Genomic DNA, 19,630 nt, shown 5'->3' with positions numbered 1-19,630 from the left:
GTTGGTTAATTCCAAATTCTGGAGGTCTGCCAAACAGCTTTCTGGTTATGGCTTTGTAATGTGGGTACGATGCTCAGAAAAAAGTGATACATCGCTCTAATGGGAGTGGCAGAGGATGTTAATCTGTAATCAGAAACAGGTGGACAGGAGAGATGATTTTGACTGTGTCCATATGCAGCTGTGTAGTTCTAAATCATCTGGTATCTCAAACTGCTGCAAAAACGAGTCTACAGCCATGCTAGCAGCTTTGTGAGATTGAAAAGAAAACCAAACTGTAATATAGATAAAAAATATCGGACAAATTTAAATTTTCACCTGATAATGGTGCTTGATGAAAATTCTGGGTCAGTCAGTGAAACAAATGTCTCATTTTTAGAAGAAAAATGCTAAACATTCAATACTTCTAGCTTCTCCAATGTGATAATTTGCTGGTTTATTAATCCATGAAGGCAATTTGATTTTGGGCATGAGTAAAAACAGGAAACAGACATACAGTATGCACATATAGACAATTACAAGCAAAAAAAAACTATGTTGAAATATTTAGAGAAGATAGTCCAGTTGCATTTAAAAAATAAAGATGAACATCTGGTTTAGAAATAGAGGTTGTGGTTTAAAATGCAAGTTGTAGTAGGCTATAAAATGAACTCTTCTACCAGATGCTTTTCTTACATACTATCCTGACTTGTAATGTCCAGAAATCCATAAACATATTGTAAAAGGTACCACTTCTTCAGAAGATGAAGAGAGAATGTAATGTTTCAATATCGTTATGCAAAATGAGTTCATTGTAGGTGAATGTAAAGCGGCAGAATGACGCTGCTAACCTAAGTATGCTTTGACATTAATTAAATATGTTGTACATCACTTTATGTGGCTCAGTGGTTGAGTGGTTGCCCTGCCAATCGGAAGGTGGTTCGATCCCTGGCCCTGCAGTTCCATGTCGAAGTGTCCTTGGGCAAGACACTGAACCCAAAGTTGCCCCCGATGCTGCGCCATCAGAGTATAAATGTGTGTGAATGTTTATCTGATGAGCAGGTGGCACCTTGTAAAGCAGCCACAGCATATGAATGTGTGTGAATGGTGAATGGTTCCTGTACTATGTTAAAGTGCTTTGAGTAGTCGTTAAGACTAGAAAAGCGCAACATAAGAACAGTCCATTTACATTTACATTTACTTTATATGCAGGGGAAATGCTGTATTGACTCACTGAATTTCCATTTTTTTCAATTATCAAGTGTCCAATGTTTCCTTTCCAGAACGTGTGTCACGTCGGGTATATTGTCCTATTTTGAGGCTCCTGTGTGATTTATCAGTGTGATACTGTGAATGCTGTTTCAGCAAGTGTGTGTTTGAAATACTATTAACATGTACAGAATTAACTTTTGATTGTGTAATGTCTTCCGCCAGCTGTACTATTTTGTTAATAGAATTAACAGAATTTTGCTAATACGTTAGCATTCAGCCTGTGTGTCTGGAATCTTATTTGTAACAAGTAACGTTGCAGTTATTAGTTATTAGTACAGTTATCAAACCTGTAAGCAGCAGACCAAAAAAGTTTGGGAAAAGTGTATTTTACTTTCATTTGGATATGAAGACAAACAGAACACATGGATTCTGAAAATTATGTGTTTTTGGGAAACTGAATTCAAGTTATGTGGTGATTATGGTAACTTACTTGATGATGTTCTTATGAGAAGGGATGTGAAATTGAGAACACATTTAAAGTACGTTTATGTGTAAAATAAAGACTGGCAGAAGCCAGAGAAGGAAACACAATACCTGTTGCCAGTCTCATCATTTTCCTGTTCTTTTCAGAACAACATTTTAATCTGACTACAGGCCTCACGCAATGAATAGCAACAACTTATGCAAGGATACGAAAACATTTGTGGAAATACTGCAACACAACTTGTCAAATTTCACATCACTTCTGTATAAGTAATAGGTCTTAATGATTACATGGTTGGGGTTTTTCTTTCCTGTTCTAGGTCATTTTCCTTTGTTGACATCTTTCCTTCAGGACAGGTACTGTCCACGTAACCATAGCTGTATTTGTGTCACTCTTTTATTGGAGCTGTTGTTGTTCTCTCTTTTGCCACAGCAATTTCCAGTTTCCCTTGGCTACGGTTCTATTCCCCCCCATTGGCATGTAGTGCACCCAGTAAAATGAATAAGAGTTGTGCTCACGCAGTGAAAGCAACAATGTCGTCTTTGCAGTGACAGTGACAAAAGATCAATGAACTTCTTGAATTTTTTTATGTAATTTGTTTTAGGCAGTAGCTGTTTTATAGTTTCAATTTTATGTTCTGTGGTTGAGAATAAAGTACATGTAATTAAAGTTTTCCACAGACACATGCACATCAAAGTATTTAAAAGAACAATATCACCAAGACACCAAGAGAGAAAAATCTCTCTGTTGGTGTCTTGGTGATATTGTTCTTTTGGAAAGCCAAGTAGACATTTTACATCTCTTTATATAGATTACACGTTATGTATTTGAAGTTATAACAGACCTAATTTTCATAAATTAAGGGTAATTCAAAATCCAAGCCAATCCTTGAATAACTTTTATAGTTTAAACTGATATCAGCGCTATCAGTAAATACAGTGATTGGTTAAGCACCGATCATACACGTCTCTGTGGTTTTATGATGCAAAAAATTAAAATAACCATTAGACATGCAACTGAAAGTTGAAGAGCTCTTTAGATTTCAACTAGCAGTGAGCAATCACAGTGTAAGTCCTGAGTGTGCCAAAATAATTGCTTTAAAAATATTAACTAAATAAATTTTAGACGGATAGTTGTCTTTTTTAGACTTATTTTATAGAATTATTCATTTTTATGTTACAACTGTCCCTGACATGTAATTACACCAGCTTTGCAACCTGTTCAGTCTATGTTTTGAAAGAATTTACATGTAATGTATTGTATATGTATGTTGAATAGATAATTGGCAGGTCAAGTGATGGTGAGAAAAAGTTGAATTATACTGAGGAAACTGGGAAACATGTTACAACTGTCCTTGACTCCCAGACTTAAATAGTTATTTAAATTAAGAGTGATATAAAATAAGAAATTAAATTGTACACACTGCAATAGCTTAGACTTTTTAAATAAAAATGCGCAAATCTTAGTCTGAATATAAGAAATATCCTCACCGTAGTGCATGTACTGAACATAATGTAAATATAGTTGTATAACTATGGAAAATAAATGAAGCAGTGTTGTATATGCACCATACACACAAGTATATATGCACCTACCTTTAAAGCAATTCATAAACCTGTTTAAAACCTGACACATCGTGAATAATCAATCAACACTTCTGATTTAGGCTACAGGAGGAAATAACAGAAATACGGGATATTCTTTTTTGAGGTTTTCAAAATAAAAACGTATTATGCGACCCTATTCACTATATCCACGATCTCTTATAGGCTACTCTCTGCAGGGTCACAGGGGACAGACCTGTTCGGGGTTGGGAGGACTAAGTCCAGCATGAAAGGCGGGGACACAAACAGGTCGCTCGAGGGGCGCAGTTACTCGAAAAAGTAATCTCGTTACTGCCACTACCCAACAGGACTCACTAGCAAACTGATGCGCATCGCTATTGGACGCTGCCAGGGTTGGACTCCAGCACCCCGCCGCCTGTTACTCAAACACAGGGAGCGCGTCTGGTCAGTCGCTCCTTGTTGCGCGCTGGATATGGATAAGGACGCAGCGTGCCTTCCTACTGTCTCCCGCGGACGGGCTGCACTCTGCGGCGCATAAAAAAAGGTGCCCAAATGAGTCACCGCCCTCCTGGCTCCCCCGGCGTGCAATGGCTTAACAGGAGAGACATGAGTGTCCGGACGGAGGACACCATCACCTTGTGCCAGAGGGCTCTCGAAATCATCACGGAACTTTGTCTCACGGGAAACGTAGACCGGGAGAAATGTTCGGATATTTTTCCCCTGGAGAGCAACATACCAGGTAAAGGACACGCAGGTAAATGCAATAAAGTCTTGATTTTCTTTCCCGCCATTCCCTCAATTAATCACTTTCGTGTGTTCCCTTTAAAGAAAGAGATTACGTTGTTGCAGCGTTTGGAAGAAACAAAGCATAAATCAAACATCAGCTCTCACTTGTTAAAACTATTTAACCACTTAGTTGTATGCATTTTATCGCGTTGAACTGCTGCAAAAGTGTTTCTCTACCTGTTACGCATCCAGACTGATGAAATAGCAACAGGTGGAAAATAGACTGAGGTCTGATACCCTGGCTTTCTCCCGTCTTTCTTTCCGTTTTTTACTTTGCAATCTGGTTAATTTACTCAGTGTCAGTTTGATTAACATTGCATTTAAATATCAATAAGAACATGTAATGTCAGGAGCAGATGGGATATGTTTTTCACTTTGGTCACTGAACATGTCATTCTCTTGATGCTGTGGCTCCTTGACCGAGGTTTTACATGACTTTATATTGTCCTGCTTTAACAAGTGCATATGCTGCCCCCTTTTTCTTACAGCTGGCTTTCTCTCCTTTTTTCTCTTTCTCCCTTGCATGTTTGTCTGTCATATTTTGTCCCTTGCTTGCTTCTCCTTTCCTTTTTATGTGTCTCTGTCTTCCTCTATGGGTCTTCCCATGGTTACATGTAGACATCTCTATTAGTCTCCTTGCTGTGGTCGTGGGTTTCTGTGGCCTCGCCCTGTTGGTAGTCTCTCTCTTTGTCTTTTGGAAGCTGTGCTGGCCCTTTTGGAGGAGCAAGGCTCTGTCAGCCCATGCCGAAAATGGCCTCAATGTTGGTTTCCCCGAGCCGCCTCCACCCAACTCGTCGCCGGTCACTGAGTGCAAAGTGGCGGAGGTGGAGAAGAAGTACCCGCTGGAAGTGAAGATGAATGGACGGAGCACTGTCAAGCTCCTAGAGGCGGCCATGAAGATCAGCCAGACGTCTCCGGACATCCCCGCCGAGGTGCAAACAGCCCTGAAGGAGAAGCTCAGCCAGCAGGCTAAGATCCAGAGGCAGACCACCGAGCCCACCTCCTCCTCCAGGTACCTTACATGTTCCCAATGCAGTCATAACCCCTCCCTGCCTGCGCCTGCATTGAGGACATAAGACAAGCTATTTATACACATGTATCTGTTCCTTACAATTATGGTACAATGGTTGAATCCACATTGGTTTGTTTCCCCCAGCCATGCGACAGAATTATACGCAAAACTGATGTCTACACAATGCAAAAACTGTCCTGACAGTTGGTGACAGTGCAGCCACTGTCCTTGAGGTGGTTTGGCACGTGTCATGTAGAGCAGCATGAGCTATCCAGTGACCCTGAAATGCTGTTGCACATGTGAAATTTTGTCTTTCTTGCACCAGATTAAAAAAAAAACTCATTAGCCAGAATCGTGGTATTTCTCCTCGTTTCAGATCGAAACCCTATAATCTCTTTTTTACGTGTGAGTCAAGCTGATGTGGTAACGGCGGTGAGCAACCACAGTAATTAAACACCCAGCTCTTGCTTCTCTTTGTTTTCCAGCACTGTGTTTAAACTAGAATGTCCATAATTAGCAGTGCTGTGGGGTGGGAACTGTCATGGTGGAAGTTGGGTTTCTAGTGAGACGCGCCAGGCAGCTGCACTCAATTTCTCAAAGGAAGACGTTATTGACATCGCTTTGGTGTGTCGTTAGGCTCATTAATTCAATTAAACTGAGACCAAGGTCTTCATGAATTATACACCCACTAGGGATGCAGAATGGTCAGGTTAAGGATTACAACGCCTACTGCCTTCATCCTTTCACCTACTCTTTTTACAGTGATTCCTGTTCATCACTAATTATTTCCTTTTCGAATGACAAAATGTCAAAAACACCTACGACATGCTCTTAGCGCAAGACCAAATACTGTTTCAGGGCCAATCTTAGCTTAAGAGGAATGCACTGAACAAAAACAGAAGGTTGATATAGTCCTGATATTTCCAACCAAATTCTGTTTGCAATGTTTTGTTATTTTACATTTAACATTTAAGTACTGACAGGTAGAGAGAAACAACGGTCTTTCTAATGTTACATTTTCTATGAGCTGTATTTCCCAACAGGCCAATTAAGCCAGTGATTGGGCTGCAATTAACAATTATTTGTATTATCTTCTAAAATATTCAGTTTACTACAAGGTAAAGCAGCGAATCCTCACATTTGAGAAGCTGGAACCAGCAAATATTTGGCATCTGATGTGAAATATGACTTAACCCATTATTAACTAATGGTTTCAGCTCTAAATCATGGACAGCCTGCCTTGAAAGTACAAAGTGGGGCCATGATTTTCATTATTGGAGATTCTTTGACAATTATTGTGGGGCAAGAATAAGAACAATCCATAAAAGTGATTAACTCTTAATCTTACCAACCATCCATTTAAAGATATTTTAAACAGGTAGCATCCAGTTTTGGAAAACAGCACAAAAAAAAGTATGTGTTTGTAACTTTCTGAATTTTAGGAATGAGAAGAAGACTGAACATGTCACTGAACTTATCTTGCCTCCAAATTCTTTTTTTTATATTGAAAACTGAAACAGAGAGCAATTCAATTAGGTTTTTATCCCTAGCGTTAGTAGTGGATTTGGTGTATGTTTTGGTTTAAAGGGTTGTGTTTTGGTTGTATTTCAAGCAATTTCTCCTAAAGGTTTGTACTTGCTCTTAGACAACATGAAGCCTTCTATGTTTTTACGATACTTGAGTGTGGAAAAGAATTCAATTTTCAGCTGTGCTTCCTGTGCAATATTATTGTGCCATGGCTGTCAGATTGTTGTGATTGTCTTACTGTCAGAAAGGAGGAGGGCCAGTTGCTAGGTGACAAGATCGGCGAGTCGAACACGGCCGTTGTTTTGTTTTTTTTAAAAGATGTCAACTTCACAGAAATGTGCAGCATTCAGGTAATTTGTAAACAATATTAAATCTGAATGCTGAGAGATGTTTTTTCATTTTATTTTTCAAAACCCATGGTCAGTGGTGACGAAGATGAAAAAAATCCGTCAGTTTGGCTACTTGTCCTTTTATTGTCTGGTTGTACTTTAAGGGCAAAAGCAGCTGTGTTCAGTAAGTGTGTATGTCAGTGTCCTTAGTTTGTCTACAAAATCAAGGATGTGTGGTCAAATTAAGCCATTTTAGGGTTAGGGTTAGGGGTTAGTTGAGGTGGCCTGTTGAGGTGTTGTGTTATTTGTATCAATCCACTATATAAACATAATAAATACATACATGGCATTTGATTGGAGGCTAGTCTCACTTTGTCCCACAGCAACATTAAAAGATTAGATTTGTGTACATTGTTTCTGTTAATAATGTATTGTATTAAGTGTCCATTTCATTATAATATTCAGATTTATCATAAATGATTGAACATGCACATGTATTTTAAGTTCCATTAAAGAGGGGTGGAGGTGGGGTCACATTTGAGCATTTAAAAATGTACTTGAAAGTAACGCAATACTTACTTTCTGAAGTAACTAGTTACTTTCATCATTTGTAACTGAATAACTAATTTAGTTACTTTTGGAAGAAATAACTAGTAACTGTAAATAATTACTTTTTAAAAGTAACTTGCCCAACACTGGTCATGAGCGCCATATTAGTATGCATTATGCTTTTCAGATTCAGTTCTCTCCTGACAAACCATTAGCGCCCATCATAACAAAGCCACTCATGCATAACACTGACACTTGAGACATTTACAAGATGCCCTTTGCCCTTTTCAACAGGCACAATTCATTCCGGCGCCACCTGCCTCGCCAGATGAATGTCACCAGTGTTGACTTCAGCATGGACACAGTGCCTCTCCGCCAGTCTTCTACAGTGAGCATTGGAAGAATAAAGCCTGAACTCTACAAGCAGAAATCTGTGGACTCAGAGGGTGAGGCTAAAGAGCCCGTGGAGACTTGTGGAAAGCTCAGCTTCTCACTACGTTACGACCACGAGGAGCAAGCTTTGGTGGTGAGAATCCTTAAGGCCTTGGACCTGCCTGCCAAAGACTTCACGGGCACCTCCGACCCCTACGTGAAGATCTACCTGCTACCAGAGAGGAAGAAGAAGTTCCAGACACGCGTCCACCGCAAGAATCTGAACCCCATGTTTGACGAGACCTTCTGTTTCCCCGTGGTGTATGATGAGATTTGCAACCGCAAGCTGCACTTCAGCGTCTACGACTTTGACCGCTTCACCAGCCATGATATGATTGGCGAGGTGGTGGTGGACAACCTCTTTGAACTCTCTGATCTTTCCAGGGAGGCTGTAGTGTGGAAGGATATTCATGCAGCAACTACGGTGAGTTGGTGTTCACACTAACACGCTGCCAAATCCTCACATATTTGGATATTGTTGCTATGTAAGAAAAGTTGCTACACACTTCTTCTGTGCTTTCTTTGAGGAAATGAACTCACAGTAAATACTGTTTTTAGAAAGGCCTTAACATGAAGTATTGCACTGAATCCCTTTTAATAGCCCAAATTCATCAACAACATTCCACAAAAGAGGCAGGTAGAACACATTTCATAATCAAATGCTTTGGGAAATCAATTTCATCAGCCAAACACCCACACACATTTTCCAGAAACTGCTGGGTATTCCACAGATATAAATATAGCAACAGAGTAACATTATCCAATCACGAGATATATGAACTGCAGCAATATGCTCTCAAACGTTACTGTAAAGTAATTACACAAACAGGGTAGAGCGTATTGTAGATGGTATGTCCTCATATGAACTGGTAATTTAGCCTATAATGCGTTTCACTCCTACGTTAACACTTATCACAGTTTACTTAAGAGCCTCTGCTTTATTTATGAATGTTTTCATTGTGATAAACACAGAGCCATTGTTGTCAGGTTCACAATAGCTTCTGTAGGCTATATTAATAGCTACCAAATAACTATATATTCAGTTTTGCATACAGAGTGCCTGCAGATTATATCTCTAATATAATTATGTATATATATTTCCTCAATTAAGTTTAATGGTGTTCATTTTCAGTGGGTGGTGATGGCGCAGTGGATATGACACATACCTTTGGTGGGGGAGACCTGGGTTCGAATCCCACTGCGATACATCAACCAATGTGTCCCTGAGCAAGACACTTAACCCCTAGTTGCTCCAGAGGAGTGTGACCTCTGACATATATAGCAATTGTAAGTCGCTTTGGATAAAAGCGTCAGCTAAATGACATGTAATGTAATTGATTGTGTATTGTCAATGACAAGGGGTTGATTTTTAAATTACATTTAAAAGTTGTTTTCTTTTTTAAGTACTTAGATTTGAGCCATTCCTTTGCCTTTCTTGTGTAGTCAACTAGAAAGATTATATTTGCCTCCTCAAACTGCAGGCCATAGATTAACCTTAAACTTCCTCCTGTGTCGAATCGATACACCTGAGGGCAGCTTCAGGTACTTTGTGGATTTATACTTGAGATTAAGGTGTTTGATGTATCACTCATAAAGTGTGTGTGAGTGAGAGTGTGTGTGTGTGTGTGTGTGTGTGTGTGCGTGCGTGCGTGCGTGTGTGTGCGTGTGTGTGTGTGTGTGTGTGTGTGTGTGTGTGTGTGTGTGTGTTTTTATGGCATATGTAGCATTTCCCAAGGTTTGTGGGTAGAATTGTGATACATTTAATTGATATTTAAAGTCACAATGTATGATTGTACGTGCTACTATAGGTATACAGATTACAATATCATTAATATTTTTAATAAAATAAAAGTTTTAGCCAACTTGGTCCCCATGTGACTGCAGTGACGTGCCTTTAATCACATTTGTCCCTCCAAGCTTCTTACTTCGGAGTACTTTCTAGTTCTAAAAGACTTTTAGCACTAATATTTACTTTGCTAGATGCAAATAATAAAGCCAGAAAAAAAGATGAGCTGAGCAGAACAGAGGTTGTATTAGACCCAGTGTTGCTTTGAGATAAATACTATCATAAGCATACTAACATGCTCACAATACCTCACAAGCCAATGTTTTGGACAAATTAAAATGTTGATCCGATAATGGCGTTAGATGAAATGTCCGGATTTCACAAAAGTGATAATTCATCATGAGGAGGTCATGATAATCTGAAACAAATGTCATGGCAAACCATCTAATATTTGTCGATATATATATATATATATATATATATATATTTTACTTTAAACTAAAAATGGCAACATCATGGTGGTGCTAGAGGACTGTTCAGGGAATAATCAGACTAAGAGGGATTCATCTTATGGTGGCCATGAATGCCTGTACAATATTTTATGGCAAACCATCCAATAGTTGTTGAAATATTTCAGATTGGACAAAAAGTAGTGGACCAACCGAAACTGCCATCCCTGCAGCCACACAGCTAGTGTGGCCAAAAAACAAATCATTCATTCCAACTATTAAGAAATGAGTGACTAACAGCCGGCAGATGAGAGAATAGTGACAAATAAGAATAACTAATCAAAATATCACAGCATGCCATGCCTCGCTGCTAAAATGTTAAGAACCAGCTAACAAAATACATCTTCCTTTATTTAATTACCTGTTTACTCCTTTGCTGTGGCATTTTGATTTGCAGAATGTGGTCAAAGCCTTTAAAATGCATGTCTTTTTTTTTTTTGTCCTCCAGGAGAGTGTTGACCTGGGAGAGATCATGTACTCGCTGTGCTATCTTCCGACAGCAGGAAGAATGACCCTAACAGTCATCAAATGCAGAAACCTCAAAGCCATGGACATCACAGGCTCCTCAGGTAAGCTGACAGCAGATAAGATGTGGCTTACATCGATAGCACACACTGTGCCATAAATCTATCTTAGCTGAAACAAGACAGCAAGTGGCCACTTAGAATAGAAATGGGGACACAGGGAGGCCAATGAGAATAAATTATTGAACCTATTACAATCCGAGTCAGAATGTTTCTTAGCTGTACTTTTATATGAAAAAGAGGCTCTGAACTGAATGTTAAAAGACATGTTAACATATTACATTCAGCATTGTTTCCCTTAACATTTGTATTGTTCGTTTCTGACATCATCATCATCATCATATGACAGTAAACGTGTCTCCCAGACCCTTATGTGAAGGTTTACCTGATATGTGATGGACGGAGGTTGAAGAAGCGAAAAACAACCACCAAGAAAAGCACGCTCAATCCAGTGTACAACGAGGCCATCATCTTCGACATTCCCCCGGAGAACGTGGAACAAGTCTGTCTGTCCATCATGGTGATGGATTATGATCGGTAGGTCAAGCAGTCACTAGATGCTGTCTATGCACACATTTTTTTTTAAGATTATATTTTTTGGGCATTTTTAGACCTTTATTTTTCATAGGACAGATGAAGACATGAAAGGGGAGAGGGGGAATGACATGCAGCAAAGGGCCGCAGGTCGGAGTCGAAACCGTGGCCGCTGCCTTCGAGGAGTAAACCTCTGTATATGTGCACCTGCTCTACCCACTGAGCCAACCCAGCCACAGAGTTTTGGGTTTTTGAAGTGTAACTTTGATCAACAAAAGCTCTCGAACACAGAAACTGATCGTTTAAACAAATTTGACTGTTTTTAGAAGGGGTGTAATTGATTGTTGTTTGGTTTAGAACTGACCTTGATAAACTTTCAGCTTCTTTTCGATACATTTATTTGATCTACGACCGGTGAAATATGCATTTAATTGTTGAGTTTAGTCATGATTTTTTGTGTCTGTTCCAGGACTACTAGAAGCTTTACAATGTGCATCCAAATGTGTGTTTTACTACGAACAGGGTTGGACACAATGAGGTGATCGGTGTGTGTCGCACCGGGCCAGATGCTGAGGGTCTTGGACGAGATCACTGGAACGAAATGTTGGCTTACCCGCGTAAGCCCATCACACACTGGCACGCCCTGGGAGAGGTACAGACACTTCTTTTTATCCCTGACTCCAGTTTCCCCCAGTCTCAAAGCAGTCATATTTACAGAGCTTTTTTGAAGCTCCTGAATGTGACAATGAACAGAACTTGATGCTGTGCTGTGCAGCTCTGTCTTGTTGAGCTTCTTCCTTCATTTCCTTCAGGGAGATTACATTATTTTCAATCTTAATCTTTGGTTTTCTTATTTATAAAAACAAAATCCATCAATGCAGCTGTACTTGTTTTGAATATTAGAAAACACCTGGAAATCAAATTAACTGAACATTAAATAAAAATCACTGTTACATTTAGTTTTTTAAAAAGAAAAATTTCTCAATTTTGAGAGACTATTTTAGTCCAATCTACTCCTAAAAAGTCTCTGTATTTTTCTGTAAAACTCACAAAAAAAAATAAACAATGAGCTTGAAGGGATATTTTGAGATTTGGGGAAATTTATTCACTGTCTTACCAAGAGTCAGGTGACATTAATATCATCTCGGTGCTTTGCTGTCTAGTTTGCTAGCTAATAAGATACCATGTGTAAATACTGTAAGACAGTTTTACAGTTGCTGGAAGGCTAACTGTGCCTCCCCCCTTTTTTAATGTAATTACATATTTTACATCTTATCAATGTTTCTTCCTCTTTTGCCACATCTACTCCCCATCTGACGAATAGGAAATTACAGGTGATTACCCGTTTTCAGTGGTAAATCTACTTTATAAGCTTTGGTTTAAAAAAATAAACTGTGATCATAAGCAAAAACCATGTCTTCTGTAGCTCTTGTCAAAAAATTATGTAATAAACACTCACTGCATAAGAAGATGGGAATACAGTCAACTTGGATTGTGTTTATCATTTATATATCTATTATTGGGAATACTTTGTGCTGGGAAAAATGAAACAGCGTGCTATAAGTAATGTTATAAAGGAAGCATTATAAATAATCCTAAAATGACAGTCAGCAACAGGAACAGCTAAGACATAGCAGTTGTCCAGACCAGTGGAAGAGCAGGAGGTTTCAAACCTGCTCACAAGCTCAATAGAGTAGTGTGTGAGGTTTAAAATGGAAAATGTGTGTTTAGCTATATTTTGGCAAAAGTACAAGTGTTTGAAACATGCACACAGAGAAGAGGATTTTGCTGTAAGTTGGGTTTGACATGTGTCTAACAATGTTGTGATAGTTTTGTGAAGTTAAAAATCCCGGTTGTGATTCCCAAATGCAGTCTTATCCTATCTTTATCTTTTTTTCCCCACTGTGCAAAATGCTGGAATCCATCGTAATTGCCTAACAGCCACTGTGCTCCAAGAAGGAGCAAATCTTTTAGAGTCAATTTTCAGGCCTACAGTGGTTGTGGGATTCAAACTCAAAATGTAAGACCACTTATAAAGCTCATTTGCTGTTACAGAGTTAAGCTTGTCTTTTTATGCTATGGTAAATTGTCTCACTCATTCAACAAAATACACTGAAACTGTATCTCGTCACTGCTGATGTCAAAGTTGTTGCAGTACTCAGTATGAGGACAAAGTACATTGAAAAGCTCCTAAATCAACTACAGATAAAGATAAATCATCAACATATGCACATACGTACATACACAAAAGTGCCAACAATATTGTCAACACTGCAAGTGGATGTTTACAACCCATGTGGATGCAGATGCATGCCACACTTTGTCAAAAAAAGTAAAGGACAACATTTTAATCACTAATAAGTTTCCCTTATACTATAGTTTTTTGGTCACATCCCCTGGCTGACACAAAACCCATCTCTTAAAAACAATCATCTGGCTCTGCTGCTTAATGTGACCTGAACCAGCTGGGTCAATCAAAGTTGTTATTTTATTTTTTTTTGCCTATGATCACAGTACATCCTGAGGACTAGAGAAACAACCTTAGTAACCACAAACTGAGAAGAAAAAAATCCTCTATAATGTGTTGTGTTTTGTGATATTTTACCTTGCAGTGGCCGGGAAGAGCAGCAAGCTTTGAGAGTCAAGGTTCGTGTCCTTCACCCAAACCTCCACAGACCCCCTGATGGTCGCAGGTAGAGTGAGAACACCACCTCTGTAAGGAAGCAAGACATTCGTTTAGAGTTGCTGAGTCTCTTGTGAGCATGTTGTATGAAAATTCATCCCAACATGTTTATATGTTTATAAAAAACAAGGTTGTATTGAAATGGTTCTTATTCATTCATTTGACATCGGGTCCTTCAAGTGCTCTACAGAGCTGGCTATGCACAGCACTCTCTGTCATTCAATTCAAGAGTTTGTTTTTCATACATCTGCTTTGAAATTCTCAGAAAGGCTTTATTTGCCAGACATTTACACAGACCACATGAATGGGAGACCTCACTACAAGACGTCCTATGTGATTCTCATACAGCTGTATCAACCTCTTCAAGATTCTGAGGAAACGTTTTTTTCTGGCCCTCCAGCTCCGTAGTGAGTTGGCATTTTACTTTAAAATGACACAAAGTTAAAGGGCTACACTGCTCAATACCATGAAAGCATTTGCTTGATTAAAAATACAGTCAATAAATCCAGGGAGTCTTGATCCAGGTTTCGGCTGACGAATGCAGGTACTTGAGCATCCACAAGGACTGGGTAAATCTCTCCTAAAATTCACCTGACACAACTGTCACTGTTGTGTAAAAGTGGCCATTAACCAGCCACTGTTACCTGAAGTTTTTATTAGAAAAGTACACAGGACTCTCAGATTTATAGAAATTGTAGCAAATACATGTAGCAAAGACAGTATAGAGAGATAAACAACAGTCACATCAAAGTGTGTTAGAAATAACTTAATACTTCTTTCCCCCAAAAACCCGGCAAGACTTAATAATAAATATAACGATTTCATATTTATTTTTGTACACATCAGATCGATTTCGGCACCCTAATTGCAAATTGAACGAGCAGCATCAACAAATTAGACTTATCATCTTATTACTCCTATAACTATTAAATATAATTCTGTTGTTCACACTGCAAATGTCCCTCATGAGAATGCATGTGCTAATGATATAGAAAATAGTGTCCAATCATTGCTTAACAACCGTAACTAGACACAGCAAGCTTTTGGTTTCTTCTTTTTTTCACCCTCTCCAAAATGAAAAATACAAGGCCAAAAATGTAAGAAATTGATTATAGTGTGTTTATTTGCTCTAAGCAGCAAACATCAGCAAACCTGGCTAACTAGTCGAAACCTTGTCTCGCTTTGCCAGACCATCCACACGCTGCGGAGCGGAGGAGGGTCTGGCTACTCCACACAGCATTCTGGTTTGGGAGAAAAACCTGCTCTGGTTTATTGGCATTTCTTTAAACCAATCACAGTCGTCTTGGGCAGCGCTAAGCTCCGTACGGACCCGCTGTAAAATAGTCGTGCGAGAGAAAATTCAGATTGGACAGATAGTCTAGCTAGCTGTCTCAATTTACACTGCAGAGATCTGAGGAGCAGTTAACCATAGTCCTCATACATCCACCGGAGTTTAAAATTCCAACACAAAGAAAGCGAAAGGGAACAGAAAATACATGCATCCGGCAGAATTTCCTGCGGCACCGGAGTAATACGGCAAGTGGAACGTCAAGGTTACAGACTAGTCAAAACCTAACCCAGCCTTACATCCAGGGCCAGTAGCATTTCAAAATGCATTATATTGTGAAGTTACAGGTAAAAAAAAAAAAAAAAAAGTATAAGCCCCGTTCACAATTAGCACATCAACTGTTTAGCATTCCCCACTGTGTAGAAGCCGAGAGCCTGGATGCTACTATATCAGAAATCTCTGTCCTGCCAAATTGGATTTGGGGAAGTTTAAGTTTGTTACCTGAGATAGCATTACATTTGCCCAACACATTGGTTAGACCTCATCCTAAGAGCCTTTTCTCTTTTAAGTTAAAAGTGGAGGTTTGAAATGAAGGGCCCATTGTTTCGAAAATAACAATGTGTTTCGAGCGGTAAATCTGCCACCATTATCATTGTAAACTGCATGATGCGTAAAAAGGAAAGCTTGACAGGCGTAGCAACAATAACAAAGGAGAGTGGAGCTTAGTGAAGGATCAAAAGCCAAACAACACCAAAAACATCAAGTAGAGTAACACAGATGGTAATCTTAATTTAAAATCTAGGAAGAAAAACTTATATATATTTATATTACTTATTAATTATGTAACAGCTTTTCCTCACCAGTTACAAATTTAGGGAATTTTAATCCATAAAACATTTGCAAATCGTATGTATGTTCTTTGCATCAAACCATATGAACTTATCTTCAATGCATCTAACACAGAACATTGACTCAGCTTCTCCTCATACGTGAGTAATAAGAAACTAATAAGAAACCAACATAGCAAATAGAAAAATGGCTATGTACTGTTATCTTACTTGCACATGCTTATGATGCTTTTTGTCCCTTGTGCTGCCCTTAATATTAACAAGAAATATTTTTACTTGTAGCATGCCTCTCACCACTTTAAAAACACACCCAATGAGGGAAAATGTCAAAAAATGAATATATTTAGAGTATTTAAAATTTCAAACTGTGTGGTTACATTTGTATATATACTTGTCAATGGCACTGTTTGTATATATTCAAAAGAAGTTTAAAGGGATATTTCACCGCTGGAAAGATGAATATGTATTAAATTGGGTCATTTATGTAGTAGAAATGTGAACTTCTTTTTAGAAGTTGGTGCCTTCTAGACCGAGAAAAGCCAGAAAATGTATTTTTGGCTCATGTGGATGAAAGACAACAACTCCCAGAATGCACTTGCTTCGCTTCCCTACGAGCCCTGGTACATTGTCTGGTACATTGTTGTTCAGCCATGTTTCCACAAAAACAAAAACACAGCAGTCTCTGAACTCGCGTTGGGAGTTTCGTTGAAGTTGGATGTAGTCCAGTTTGTTGTCAGTTTGTTGTCTTGCAAGCAGGATGAATGGGACAGGTGGCCGGCTAGCGTTAGCTTTCCACCTAGCTCGAACTCCTGCACTCGGTCCGCTTTTCCGCTTTCCCCTTCCGATGTCCCCTTACCCGGCTAGCGGCATCGAGCGACACCGCAGGCTGAGGTGCTGGTCTCCGTAGCAGGCGAAGCTCGCGGAGTGTGTCAAGTATTCCGTCTGTAATAAAGTTTCCTGCATATTCTCCGATCTGTACCAATGTATCCCGGTGGGCCACATGTGCAGTAGTTTGAATGCACCTAATTGTTGTAAAAGTTTGCTGCTGAAAAGAGAGAGCCTGTTTAGCTTAGCTTCAAGATGGCTGACACTCGACTCGCTTTGGTAGTGAGAGTCCCACCCCCTATGGCCGGGTTGAAAACATGTGGAACTAGCTGGCTGTAGTCCATAGTCTCTAGGCAAAAAACGCCTCCGATGACGCTAAATGACGATTTTTGCGTCATCAGAGGCTTTTTTCCAGACCCACAATACAGAGATCTCTCGTCTCAGGGTGACATGAGGGAGGGAAGCATGGCCATTCGAAAATACTACTGGGTTTCTACTGATACAAAGCTTAATGCTAATCGGTGAAGTATCCCTTTAAGAAGTTGTCATGAACTTATGGAGATAGAGACATCACAATGTATTTCTCTTGTTTGGTGATAATTTGAACCGCTCAGACTTGTTATTGAGTGAAATTTATACACGTTCTGTAATAGTTGTGAACAATTAGTCAGGCTGGAGACCCAGTGAAGCCAACTCTAGCTTATCAAGTTATTTCATGTTTAGGAGTTTAGAGCTTTAATCTGTAATTGTTTGCATATTGGTTAAATCTATACTGAGCAAGAACAACTGCAACTGCTGTCATGATGTGTACAGTTTGTGATAACTTTTGTAACACTTTAAAGTAAATATTTGGAATATTATTTATTGTATCTGTTTCATATGTATTTTAACTAAATAAATAAAAAAATAATAAAGAGTCACAGCATGTCTCTATTTGTCTGGAAAAGAAGAATTAATATTTTCATCAAATTGTTTGTGAAACAGCATTTACTAACAGCATACACCATTGCCATGTCCCCAGTTTGGAGAAGCAGGCAGGATTACTGGCATGAAAGCTAAGTAATGTACTGCTGTGGACGAAGGCAGCAGCAAAATGTATTTTAGCCAACCAAGAACATCAATATCAGTTTTAGTGTACGCTATATTAACAATATTTTCTCTGCTTTACCTTGCCGTTAGACAGCCCTTTCCAACGGGGAACTTAAGCTGTTAGCTATGCTCTTTTCAAATTCCTTTGACAAAAACAGTAATTTTACCTCGCAGAACACGAGAGTTGCTGGTCTACCGCTGCCTCGATTGGTTAGTTTGTTTGTGTTACTGTGTGACTTTCGTTTTTGAAAGGTTAGTTCGGATTCACCAAAGACATACAAATCCAGACAAAAACAAGCTCACACCCTTGCCATACATTCATGCCACATTGGCTAACTTTTATAAAAATAACTATTTGCCATATTGGCTGAAAATGTCACTATATCCTGAGACAGATAATCTGGGAAAAAAATTGTGTTCCTCTGCCTCCCTGTAGTGCTCCAAATGGCATTTGTAAGTTTCCACCGTGCCCGAAGATAAACATCCAATCAGAGCCGAAGAGCCTCTAACGCGATGTCAGTGACTACTCGTGAACTTCGATAAAACTGTCAAAGTAGGCAGCGCTGATGAAATATGAATAACGATTCTGTTACTTCATTGCCTATTTCATAGGGCTGGGCGATAAAACCATCTTGAAACGGGATTGCGAAAAAATTCAGGTCGATAACGATGATAAGCTTTGGACATATTTACCCGATAACACAACTGCCAGAGTCTGGCTTTTCGGCTTGCCGGACACACCCACTTCCTATTGTGAGCATTTGTCTGTTGCCGGTGTTGTGTGGAAGTGTGTTCCCCTCCTGTGTTGTTTAGTCTTTCCCTCCTGTTAAAATGCGAAGCACCCCCATCCATAGTTATGGTTAGAGATAAGGTTTGGTTCAGGTTTAGGTAACATTAGGGGGAAACACATATTGACTCGGGGGAAAGTCTTCGACGGCGAAGACATTGTTGATAAAAAGTGTTACACAACATCAGTTGTGTAAAAATGGTTCAGATTTCACTAAAGCGACAAGGAGCAGATTAAGCCGGTCTGCAAAATATGTCGGCGGTTGGTGCCAGCAAGGACGAGAAACGCAACAAATCTTTTCCATCACCTGACCAGGTACCATTCAGCGACCACACCGAGAGTATGAAAATGTGGACTCATGCTCTAGTCCACACAAACACAGCCTGCAAGTTAAAACCATTAGTTTGTCTACTGTTAACAGCTGTGCTGTAGCTGCTGTACCAAAACAACAATCAATCGTGTCGTCTTTCGCGGTCATTGCCCATATGAAAAACATTCAAAAAAGAGCAAAAATATAAGGAGAGCTATTTCTTATTGTATTGTATTGTATTGATATGCTTTCTTGGCAGGAGTTTACATTTAATATGTTGCTTTTACGTAGTTTTAGGTTGTTTACAAAATCAAAAGAAATGTAGCCAAAACTGACTATTCACTTAGTTTGCGCTTGCTGATTTTGCAGACACAAAAAAGGAAAACGTAATTGTAAAATGACTGTATGAGGAAAACAGGGCTATGTTTTCTTTTGCCAGTAGAGGGCACTACAGCTCCGTTGACCAGTATGTGAATAATACAATAATATCATAATGTGAATTTGTAATGTGAGATCTCAACAAAAACATTGTGCTGAATATTGTAAAGGCATGTTTTTTGTTTGTTAATAAACTA

General features: G+C 39.2%; 2 protein-coding genes across 7 annotated transcripts in view; one reads left to right on the top strand and one right to left on the bottom strand.

Annotated features, from left to right (window-relative positions):
* The window catches only part of ppfibp1a (PPFIA binding protein 1a), a 128,477-nt gene that overhangs the window by 86,992 nt on the left and 21,855 nt on the right, over positions 1-19,630 (bottom strand). For all 6 annotated transcript variants that reach the window (XM_035996017.1, XM_035996015.1, XM_035996016.1 and 3 more), the window contains exon 3: positions 13,831-13,938. In XM_035996017.1, coding sequence (XP_035851910.1) covers positions 13,831-13,938 — 108 coding nt within the window. The remainder of the gene's footprint in view (positions 1-13,830; positions 13,939-19,630) is intronic.
* On the top strand, positions 3,450-14,072 carry syt10 (synaptotagmin X). Its single transcript, XM_031313559.2, has 8 exons — positions 3,450-3,991; positions 4,642-5,035; positions 7,735-8,296; positions 10,616-10,736; positions 11,057-11,228; positions 11,748-11,877; positions 12,550-12,559; positions 13,838-14,072. Exons 1-8 carry the CDS (start codon positions 3,790-3,792, stop codon positions 13,861-13,863), a joined length of 1,617 nt encoding a protein of 538 aa, XP_031169419.1. The 5' UTR covers positions 3,450-3,789; the 3' UTR covers positions 13,864-14,072.

This window comes from Sander lucioperca, chromosome 20, assembly GCF_008315115.2.
Source record: "Sander lucioperca isolate FBNREF2018 chromosome 20, SLUC_FBN_1.2, whole genome shotgun sequence".
Taxonomy (NCBI): domain Eukaryota; kingdom Metazoa; phylum Chordata; class Actinopteri; order Perciformes; family Percidae; genus Sander; species Sander lucioperca.
The sequence above is the reverse complement of the archived record's forward strand: the minus strand, read 5'-3'. Positions and strand labels throughout refer to the sequence as shown.

What these genes read in the sequence shown, in the direction of transcription:
- syt10 (XM_031313559.2), top strand. Translation starts at nt 3,790, where the DNA reads ATGAGTCACCGCCCTCCTGGCTCCCCCGGCGTGCAATGGCTTAACAGG. An exon ending in ACCAGGTAAAGGACACGCAG is followed by an intron (nt 3,992 to 4,641) that starts GTAAATGCAATA and finishes GGTTACATGTAG; the next exon opens with ACATCTCTATTAGTCTCCTT. An exon ending in ATATTCATGCAGCAACTACG is followed by an intron (nt 8,297 to 10,615) that starts GTGAGTTGGTGT and finishes TTTGTCCTCCAG; the next exon opens with GAGAGTGTTGACCTGGGAGA.